The sequence below is a fragment of the Mizuhopecten yessoensis genome, unplaced genomic scaffold (assembly GCF_002113885.1).
Source record: "Mizuhopecten yessoensis strain PY_sf001 unplaced genomic scaffold, ASM211388v2 scaffold716343, whole genome shotgun sequence".
Taxonomy (NCBI): domain Eukaryota; kingdom Metazoa; phylum Mollusca; class Bivalvia; order Pectinida; family Pectinidae; genus Mizuhopecten; species Mizuhopecten yessoensis.
Genome location: NW_018480069.1, coordinates 609,417 through 621,071, shown reverse-complemented (window position 1 = coordinate 621,071; position 11,655 = coordinate 609,417). Strand labels below are relative to the sequence as shown.

The following is an 11,655-nucleotide window of genomic DNA, read 5'->3' as shown; positions in this document are numbered from 1 at the left end:
GGGGGGTGGATCCCCTGATGTCAGATTTAAGCAGAGTGTTATACTCACCCGAGTGAATATTATTCACCATCTTGACAATCCTGTTCATTTCCCGTCTTCCATTCACAGGCCCCAAGTGGATATCAGGTATATGTGTTATCGTAAGTCCTTCTAAATTGTCGGGCAAGTCCTTCACAGATATTGTTGTATTCGTTATGGTGGGAAGTTTTCTGGTATTGTAAAACCCATACATACTGAATGTTACGGCATATATGATTGCCATGATAACTGCCGCTCTGTGTCTTAGTGTCTGCTCAGAAACTAGTTTCACAAAGAAATTCAAAATTGTGACTAGTACAAGTCCTGTGGCCATTTGAACATGAAATCCAAGCATGAAGTAAGATACAACACTGTACATATGAGGATTGGTCTGGACAAAGAATACATTACTTATGTAACTTCCATGGGCTAGGAAAAAATATACCAAAATTATTAATTTCCAAAACCGCCCACCTGTGTCACTTCGAAACCTACTTTCAGAGTTTCTGTCAAGATTTTTGGGCGACTTCTTCTTTAAGGAGAAAATGTTTTTTGTATTTCTCCAAACAAAATATGAGACACAGCCAAGTACTGATTGAATAAATACAATGAACTCTGCCCTTATTATCCGCCCTTTCAAGGAGTAGTCAGTCAAGGACATCACCCACTTGTTGAAGTAATACACAATAATTACTAATATTGTGAGCCCCAACGTTCCTGCCCATATATATCTCATGACGTTCGGCATCTTGCGTTTAGCTTGTACCTCCTTCCCTCGGTTACAGCACCCGATATCGATCATATAGTTATATAGAATTATACACGCTTTTCTATACAGTTCACTGAAGGGATCCTTGAACGCGACCGGCGATGCCGTTTACATCATTTAAAAATATATATTAAAAAGGCAATTTATTTCTTATGTACACATTAAATTTGTATTCATATTGCTTTTGATTATATTTAATGAATATTGTTAACAATCTTTCTTCCTTAAACATTTCAATACATTGCATATCAGTGCGTAAGCTGACAAAGTGAAAGTAGAATTATTTTCTTAATACCTAAGCGACATTCAACCACTACCACATCATCAACAAAAGCATGTGAGTGTAAAATGAATGTAAAAAACGGTTTTAAATGTTTGTAGGCAACCAGAATTTCTTCGTATTCATCAAATGGGAAATATGTAGGAAATGGAATAATATTTGTTACAATGATGTGATATCATTCATGCAGATGCCAGTCAGGTGCAGTAATCATCCAAGTCCAATATTATAATATATACGTTAGTGCAGGCAAATTCGCCATGTACATAAAATTCGACACCCTGTGATGAAAATGCCAAATGACGTCATAATACATAAGTTGTGACGTAAATAACGTCACCATAGTCTTCAACACAGTTAAAGCCTTCAAATATTTGTTCACAAATATTTTGACAAGAAGAGGTAAAGTTGTGTGACCGCACAACGCACAAAAATACTGAGCATACATCGTCCACACACCGTCCGCACATCGTCCACACATGGTGCGCGCAACTGGGTGATTTAGCAGTCATTCACCCCGTTGTGCGCTTCTCTCCGCACAACTGTGCGATTTGGTACAATTTGTTGATCAATATTACAGAATGAAAAAAATACGGAAGGCTAGCTCATATGCAATAATGTACACTGTATATATTACTGCAATTTCTCATCACAATAATTAAGATAACATACAATTTTACAATGTGTGTAACACAGTATACAGTGGCCGTTAGACTGTCAAGAATGGATTTGGTTCCTAGCTAAGTAACAGAACAGGTAAATAGCAATTTGATGATTGACCGGAGTTTTACCTGACCAGTGCCTGACACATAGAGCTGCTATGTCATACCGTATGACCGTTATGAAAACATGCACAGCTGGGCGGGCGGGGGAAAACTATGGCCCAGGTAAAAAGTGGCTAAAGTAACATGTTTACCTGTATTGCCGAGATTGTGTTGTAATTTTACATGTGTCGATTAAGGTTGTTTAAAAACCACCGAAAACACCATTTCTGAATTTTAGAAAGTATAGACAGAAAGATAAGCTTTTAGATGTAGCAATCAAGTGTATATGTTTAAACACGAAACCGTATATATTGTTAAGCCATTCCTTAATTTACACCAACCACGATTGTTATCGCCCAACGTTCGTCGATCGTCCGCACAAATGTGCGCAAGCAATGATCGTCCAATTTTTTATCTTCGCACTTCGTGCACACATCGATCACACTCCGTGAACACATTGTGCGCACACCGCACATCGTGTTACCTTGTGCGATCCCACAATTGTATAAGAAAGGAAAAGAAATGCAATTTGTGTTATTGTGGGACGAATATTTTGTCATCTAAACTAATCTAAACTGATGGTTTTGAATTATTTTAAATGCATTACATACAAATTGAAAATACTCATATCTCAACGCTAAATTGCTGTTTTATGAATTGTTTTTCTACTGAAGACCCAATGCTTGTTTATGGAAATGATGCCCGGAGAGATTTTCCATTTTCATACAATAGAAAACAATCAACCAGTATCTTTTTAAAAGTTTTGTTTGCGTTTAACATTCAGCCATCTATAAATACAACACTTAAATCAAAATTCCATCTGGAAATTTTCTAGATTTATATAAATACCTGGAAAGAATTTGTTGTCAGGCTGAAAGTACTGCTGTACAATCACGCTATGATTGTACATAGAGACCGACAACAAGCGTTGTTAACCAAAGACTGATTTTTTAAATGAAAAAGTAAGTACATTTACAACACCTGGGGCAGTCCCTGTTGAATCAGTTTTCCAAAAAAGCAAGTAATTTCATTTTATTGTCAGATGTTTTCCGTTGATGTGTAAGACAATCAGAGATATACATGTGACAAATTATGCAAAAGTCGGGGGGAAAAGATGACCGTTGAAAGCCCTGGAGCCTCTCATCCAGACCCAATTGAAAAAAAATAAGTTTGGACACCGATTTGGAAGTTTATATATGTTCATGACTGAGTCTTTATTGCGATGCATGTAAATTGACCTCATCTTAGCCAATATATCCCAGCCATCTTACTCAAACAGCATTAACCAGTTTCTTTAAGTTGTCGAAATTGAACTATCACAACAAAAAAACCCATTTATTTCAATGTTAATCATTGTTACTCACACACATTTGGAGCTGTTCGTATCAGTACAACTTGTGTAACGTAAACATACATTACTTGCAAATTAGTGAAATGTTTGAAAGTGGTGAAACTGCCTGCACCTTTGAGCAAAACCACGGAAGGCCTGATGACATCACAAATATTGCTGTACTGGTGCTTGTTTCCGTTTTGATACATGCGTAGTTGGTCGAATTATTAACTGAAACCCTTACTATTGTGATGCCTTCACTAACGTTGCATGTATAACATTAGTATATTTAGAAAAGTTTTAATGTTATTCAAAAATTACTGGCCCCCCAAAAGAAGCGTTACATTATTGTATTGATAGTATTTCATCAATGTATTGAAAATGCTGTAATTCACACTGTCAAAATCAATATCAATATCTGTTGTACACTATATAAAATAAATAGACTTCAGTTTCATTTAAATGTGTCCATGAAACAACTCCAGAGGTATTTATTTAGCATACGTAAAAATCAAGTTCAAAGAATCAGTATTGTATGAAAGAACCCCTGGAATTGACCACTGCCTGTAAAGTTAAACAACGATGTTGCATGGAAGTGATGAGACGGTTCCTAGATCTCATCAGGATCTTCCCCCACTCTTCCTGTAAGGCCATCCTCAACTACATTGTAGCTGGTGCAACGTTTGAGGCTGCTGACGTCAATATCTCACTCTCCTGTCCACCTGAGCTCAGAGATGCTCAGCGGGCTTAAGGTCTGTGGAAAGCAATGGCCTTTCAATACTGAACTCCACCCTGTATCATGAATGCCAGTCGCCCGTCCATGGCTAACTTCATCAAGCTGTGGTATGACTGATTTGGCTTGGACACCGAAAACGATAATGACTAATACAGTGACCCCATAGAAAGAAAAACAAGTTTGTGCACTGTGTATACAAAGTACACAAACTTGTTTTTCTTTCTATGGGGTCACTGTATTAGTCATTATCGTTTTTGGTGTCCAAGCCAAATCAGTCATACAAAAAACATGTGTTAATCAAGCACAATGCTTCGCTTCACTGATTTTGTCTGTGTTTGTTTGTATATATATATATATATATATATACATTGTGGCATTAAATGAAATTAGTTGATTTATAATTATATGAGCAACTTTGATTGAGTAAACTTTTCTTAATTGCTTTTTAGGTTTTGAGTTATTAGTGACTACCATCAGAGAGGACCAGTACGTCTATACACCTTTATGTTAGACCTGTGTAAGTTCCTAAACAGTGAGGGTCTGGCCTTACCTGACTACACCCCTTCACAGACACATCTGTTAGACATATACCTGTGTAAGTCCCTAAACAGTGAGGGTCCGGCCTTACCTGACTACACCCCTTCACAGACACATCTGTTAGACACATACCTGTGTAAGTCCCTAAACAGTGAGGGCCTTACCTGACTACACCCCTTTACAGACACATCTGTTAGACACATACCTGTGTAAGTCCCTAAACAGTGAGGGGTCCGGCCTTACCTGACTACACCCCTTCACAGACACATCTGTTAGAGACATACCTGTGGAAGTCCCTAAACAGTGAGGGGTCCGGCCTTACCTGACTACACCCCTTCACAGACACATCTGTTAGACACATACCTGTGGAAGTCTCTAAACAGTGAGGGGTCCGGCCTTACCTGACTACACCCCTTTACAGACACATCTAACACGATGGGCAAGAAAGACACACAGGCCAACCGTGGAGCCCAAGTGGACATGTACCGCAAACAAATAGGTGAGTCCGGGTCATAATTACGGTCAAATGTCAAGGTCAGTGCTTTGTTAACATTGCATACCTTCATTTATGTTAAATTAATCTGATTGTAGCACGTAGGATCCATCTATCAACTTTAGTTTGAAAAAGAACTAACAGTTTAAAAGTCAGAAGGGCTTTTGATTAACTATATCTAAATTTTATATGAAATATCCCTTTGACCAGGTATTAACAGCTAAATTTTATATGAAGTATCCCTTTGGTCATAATAGTTTAGTTTCAGTATGTGGATGTAAATTGTATATTAAGTATCCCTTTAACCAGGTCACTGGTGTAAACAGCTTAATTTTATGTGAAGTATCCCTTTGGTCAGAATAGTTTAGTTTCAGTATGTGGATGTAAATTTAGTATGAAGTATCCCTTTGGCCAGGATAGTTAAGTTTCAGTATGTGGATGTGAATGGCCCCATGTGAGCAGAAGGATGCCATAGGACCCAAAAGGAGATATACTAGCAAAATGTTAACAGTCTGGATGGACCCATTTTGACCAAGTGTGGTTTCAATCATCCCTTGGCCATGAAGATTCCATTTTACATAAAGTAAACTTTACACTGGGGATAGATGATTGGGGCTCCATTGGGGGAAATTTGAGTAAGACTTAAAAGATTACTCCTGCTGGCTGGGGTCCCAGATTTTATCTTAATTTAACATGAAGCATCATTGGGCCAAGATAATTTGTTCTGTGTAAATTAAGGTGGTGCCTACACTGGGAGCATAGGGGCAGGGTGCAATGGTGTAAATTAAGGTGGTGCCTACACTGGGAACATAGGGGCAGGGTGCAATGGTGTAAATTAAGGTGTGCCTACACTGGGAACATAGGGGTCGGGTGCAATAGGTGTTTGATTGCTTAAATTTCCTTTGTGAATGTTTTATTGAGTTGCAGGTCTATCCAAGAAAATGTGAAGTGCTTGAAGAATACTTCATTTGTTAGTGAAACTAGACCTTAAACATTCTTTCTTTGTTACAGGTAAACAAGATTACAAGAAGAGTAAGAATGAAGTGAAGAAAAGCAAAGACCGGGCCGGCAAGATCCAGTCTGCTATGGGCATCAAGGTGGGTTCACAGGAGTTAGTTTGTGTAAAATATAATGGTGTTTATTGGGCTTTAATTAGCCTAGCTGCTGATGAAACTCCCTTTCAATCGTTTAGATAATTAAGTGAAAACTTCAACATTTTGGATTCCAACATTGCTGATGAAATGTTATTTATAAAAAGATGAATGTCTAGCAGATGCACTAAGTTTGATATTTCTTAATTAAAGTTGAAAGAAATGACAGAAGTTTAAGGGACAATAGATTTGCAAACGAAAGCTCCATTGAGACTTGATTTGCCTGTTGGAGATATTCTGGACACGTATATTTTACGTAATGATAAACAACACTTTATGTGTACAATACCTAGTATTGAACATCTCATGTGGGTCTAACATAAAAAACTATAAAAGCTATCTTACTTGAGTCTTCAGTATAAGATTCTAACCCCGGTACTGTTTCCAGAATAAAGATCTTAACCTGAGGTCGTAATCTGTAACTGACTGTCTTGGGAAATTGACGACTGAAATGCTTTTAAATATTTGATATGAAACATGATCACAAGTGCCACATACAGTATTGTACGGGATATGTTTACCATCCTAGTAGAACTCTGGGCTGGTTCTAGTTTTCTTTCCTTTGTTTTTGCTTCTTCTTTGTTTCTGTAAAACTTTTGACGTTTCACTTTCATTTCTAATGCTGTCCTTGTCTGTTGATGCTGTGTTTGGTATTGACAGGATGTGGTGCTCTTGCTGACTGGGTTCCTGTTGGTAATCGTAGCTGTATATGTGATTCTGTATGTGAGTCTGGACCAGGGCGGGACAGGACAAACAGAGGTTTAGACTGATGTTAGAAACACAGCATTGCAATACTGGGCATTACGAGTACTGTCTGACAGACATTATCATGTGTAATCCATCTTGTCACAAAAAAAAATGATAACTTTATTGAATACATGTACTGAACATTCCATTAAATGAATGTTTGATCAGTGAAGATCTGGATCATTGTTTGATCAGTGAAGTTCTGGATCAATGATGTGAAATATATAGAATCATTTTCTAGCCATGATATACCATAGCCAAAACTTGATTGTTCTCATCTAAAAACTTTAGGTTTATAGTTGAAATTTCTTTATGACAGTTTTGCATTGCAAATATATTAAAATATATGTACAAGTACTAACTAAACATCTAACAATGAAAAAAAAACGGTTTCAAAAAGCCAAATTTACATTTTGATAAATGAATTAATGTATAAGTAACATTTTAAAGTTTATGTAGAAAGTTCACTGAAGAGAAGTCAGACTATTCAAAAAGCAAACCATTGTAGAATTATGTTTGATCATATAATAAACATAATTGGTCACATGACATACCTAATTGGTCACATGCTATTAGGATACTAATTGGTCACATGGCATTAATTGGTAACACGATATATACAGGGGCATGTGTACACATGAGATGTGTAGGGCTTGCTACATGTATAAGTTATCTCAACTCCAAATCTGTCTCAGCAGAAGCTACCTGTAATACAGGGAGTATGATTAGAAATGCATGGATAAAAAACAGGTGTGCTATCCAACTTGTACACACTTGTACCTTTTATGCAACTGAGTAGAAGAATCTGTAAAAGCTCGGTGATCTTGTTTTCTTATTTCTCTGATAATATATTTGTTATAACTAAGTTTGCTTATTGAATACAACACGTGCTAATATAAACTAGCCATGTACTGTATGATGATAGAGTCGCTATCACATTACAGCTCAATTTCAATGCCAAAGGAATTGTAAGAATGCAGAAACACCAGTTAATTGTACATGTATAATGTATCCCATTTCATCAGGGGTGTCTTTTGGCGACATGGTCGTGTGACTGATAACATGACAGGATTACAAAGATAGTGTCGGACAAATGTAAAAAGGGCAGTTAAAAATGTCATTTACCGATTTTGACATATATTAAGATGCAATTATGTGAGGGGAAAATTACAACATTGGTTAAAAAGTGTTTGCAAGAAATATGTATAGTCATCAGTAGTCAAATAAAAGAGTCATTTCCGAGATATCATATAAAGACGTGAAATTATCAAAAGTTTATTTGTTGTTTATAGTGCATTTTTTACTTTTATCATGTCCTTTTTTTGTAAATTTAATATTCTGAACCAATCGAAAACATGCTGTGGTTAATAATTCAAGGAGACCATGCATTGATAATAAAATCTTAAGATGTGCATTTCAAAATGATATGTTTATCCATATGAAAGATGAATGCATTATCAAAAACCTTTGAAACCAAGTCCTACAGGGTAATAATATACAATTATGGTCTTCAGGTGAGGTCTATCCCTGATTTACGGACCTGGTCTGAACAATATTTACAGAGGCCGAAGGCCGAGGTGAATATTGTTCAGACCAGGTCCATAAATCAGGGATAGACCGAAACTTAAGTCCACAATTGTTTTATTATATGACATTTTACAATAAGATTAATACTTTTTCATGTCATAAACACATGGATGGCATGGACCATTTTGGAATCACAGAGTGAAGGACTTCAAATACAAAATAACATACACAAAAATTGAAGTTCAGATTCAATTCATGTGATATTTAATTTCAAGTAAATATTATTTGAACAATAATTTGAACTGTAGTTGAATTCAATAGTGTGAATGGTAACAGATTTAAAGACTGTCTGGGAAATTACCACAAACTGTTTTTAGTAGCGGTCTGTAACACTTTTCTATATATAGGTCGAGGTCTGTAACACTTTTCTATTTATAGAACGAGATCTGTAACATATTTACAGACTCGTCACGTGACGTCGCTCCTCCAATCAGGGCTGGGAATTAGCACCAGTCATATAATAACATGTAGTCCTACAGGGTAATAACATGTAGTCCGAAATAACTGACTGTCTTTTTTTATTTTTTTCTGATACATAAAGAAAAAACTTAAAAGGAAACAGTCTGTTATTTCAGACCACTGTGTAATTTGGTAAACTTTTTGTCATTAGACCCCATCTCTTTGACACAGCAAGGCTAATTGAACACAAAAAACCCATTACATACACACTATCTATTAATTGGAATACTGCACTGTCATCTTAGTTCTTCCTGTTCCTGTTGTGGAGATGGTGTGAGATTTTCATTCCTGAAACATATTTCATTCTTTGTTCAATTGGTAGCGCACAAATAACATTGTTTTGGTGCACGAGAACAACCAACATACATGTACATGTATCTAGACACAAATAACACATTTCCAAAACTGAGACAAAACTTTTTCTGCATAAAAATTACATAAATACATGTTAGAACTGCTTTTAATTGTTTGGTTTTGGTTAAATGTAATATTTTGGTTTTGTATGAGTGATTGGAGAAACAAATGTGTCTTATATATGTAAATATAGAAAAAGGTAGACCTATTTTGTTCTTTTTTAGGTCACCTGAGACAAAGTCTCAAGTGACCTATTCTAATTGCCTTTTGTCCGTCATCCGTCGTGTGTCCGTAAACAATTTACATGTTTGACTTCTTCTCAGAAACCGCTGATCCGATTTCAATAAAATTTTGCAGGAACCTTCCATGTTCACATATGCACCAAAATTGTGAATTATATGGTTCCCATCTCCAGGGTCTCTGAGGGGTTTCCAGCATATCTGGGTCTGGAGACGAAGATTTTAAAAATTTACGCCAATTTGAACACTTTTAGTATTTTTTTCCTTTTCAATTAGAAATAATTCAAACTTGATTGGAATTTAACCATGAGTTTGATACTCTGAGGTAAATATGATATTGATATTGATGTTGATGCATTTTTAAAATATTGATATCTTTGGAACCATTTTTCTGCAAATATTGATAAATACAAATTATTCTTGTCACTATGTTTTGGTCTCATCAAGTTTATTGGATAGTCTTAATGACATTAGGTAATCATTACGTCAGTATATTTTTATCAGATACATTATCTTTTGTATTGAAGTTATTTCGTAAAAAAAAAATGTTTAAAAAGTAGAGTGGACGGCGGGATTAGAACTTGCCATCACAAACCGGAAGTTGTTTCGCCAGCGTGTTGCATTATGGGATCCGTAACAGATTTTACATAAAACTCAGGTGACCGTTATATATATAATTAAGGCTCATGGGCCTCTTGTTTTTATATTTTGGTTACATCATTACAAAAGGTATGTATTTGTGTGGAGGGTTTCTGGGTGATGATTACTGTCCACAGATCCAGACATTATTGGTTACATACATTTATGTATATCTGTGTGCTGTGTTAACCGTTAAAAGAAATCATATATTTCCATGGTGATAGTTTTTATTACATTTGCCTTTGCTTTATCCTGTAGTTAACATTTGTAATAGGATGTGAATTAAACTGTTAAGTTTTCCTCCTTTGTCTTTTATTTGTTTGTCAGATGTGCACCTCTTTTGCAAATGATTGCAGTCAATGGCCAATTGATCTGCTTAGGACATTTTTTTCCCTTTTGATAGAGTAGCGGACTGGTTCACAGGTCCAAATATCACATCTTCCGTGAGATAGTCGAGTGCTGACGGACAAACTTATAACACAGGGTTTCTAATGATATTTGGATGATAGCTTTGTTGGTAAGAGTTCATCAAAGTTTCCGAACAAAAAAACCCTTTGAGAAACAAATGACCTTTACCTGCTATCAAGGTCATAGGGGTCAAATATGTCAAACAATTCAAACGAATTTTCTGGAGAATTGAAACAAAATAGAATCTTAATACTGGTCTGGTAGCTTCTAGGGATTGAGCTTGCGAATGAACACTACCTTGACCCACTTTCAAGGTCACAAGGGTCAAACTTTTCAAAAAACTTCTTCTGAATAATCAAAATGCATAGAATCATATTATTTGTCTATTTGCTTCTTGAGATTGAGCCCGACTATGTTTGCGAATGAAAATGACCTCAAACTGCTTTCAAGGTCATGGGTAAAGGCATAGAATTATATTATTAGACTGGTAACTGTCACAGATGGAGCCCGACAAAGTTTGCTATCGAAAATTACCTCAACCTACTCCCAAGGTCACAGGGGGCATATATAGTAAACAGAATAAGGTATGGAGTCGTGATATTTAACAAGTAGTTACCTTAGATGGAGCCAAACAAAGTGTGTGAATGAAAATGACCTTTACCTACTATATCATATAGATTTATCTTAATCTAATTTGATATGGAGTATCCTTGGCCCAACATGATTCAATGTTGTAGAAACCATGCCCCCATCCCAATGGGGACAGGAGAATGGGACCCAATAAGGTAAGGGTGTTACTCAGAAATAAAGCCAATATTTAGAAATATTTGTAGTACAGTGTAATATTTATTTAATATATTGCTATGACTGCTTAAATATCCAGTTGAGCAATACAGGCCCTCTGTGTCTCTTGTTCTTTTATAGAACCAAATTATTCTCAAGCATGTACACTTTGGACATCATTACAAAGCCTGCTAGTGTATGATGTATTTACATGTCAGGTACATATGTAATATCGGTGATACCAGTATAGTAGCAATAGAAGGCAGTATTACAGCTTATATAAAACAATCTTACTTGTCACATTATGTAATATAACCTACATACATGCTAGCTAATGGTGATACCAGTATAGTAGTAATAG

General features: G+C 36.0%; 2 protein-coding genes across 3 annotated transcripts in view; one reads left to right on the top strand and one right to left on the bottom strand.

Annotated features, from left to right (window-relative positions):
* Positions 1–869, bottom strand: part of LOC110443373 (transmembrane protein with metallophosphoesterase domain-like) — a 12,946-nt gene extending 12,077 nt beyond the window's left edge. The window contains exon 1 of the mRNA XM_021487552.1: positions 49–869. Coding sequence (XP_021343227.1) covers positions 49–820 — 772 coding nt within the window. The 5' untranslated portion in view covers positions 821–869. The remainder of the gene's footprint in view (positions 1–48) is intronic.
* Positions 870–4,694: 3,825 nt separating this feature from the next.
* The window catches only part of LOC110443391 (triple QxxK/R motif-containing protein-like), a 20,422-nt gene continuing 13,461 nt past the window's right edge, over positions 4,695–11,655 (top strand). Inside the window, exons 1-3 of one of the 2 annotated variants that reach the window (XM_021487578.1) lie at positions 4,695–4,766; positions 4,846–4,933; positions 5,939–6,024. In XM_021487578.1, the coding sequence (XP_021343253.1) occupies positions 4,870–4,933; positions 5,939–6,024 (150 nt within the window). In that variant the 5' untranslated portion in view covers positions 4,695–4,766; positions 4,846–4,869. Of the gene's footprint in view, positions 4,767–4,845; positions 4,934–5,938; positions 6,025–6,738; positions 8,028–11,655 lie in introns of those variants that run through there. The other variant, XM_021487579.1, reaches the window with a different exon arrangement.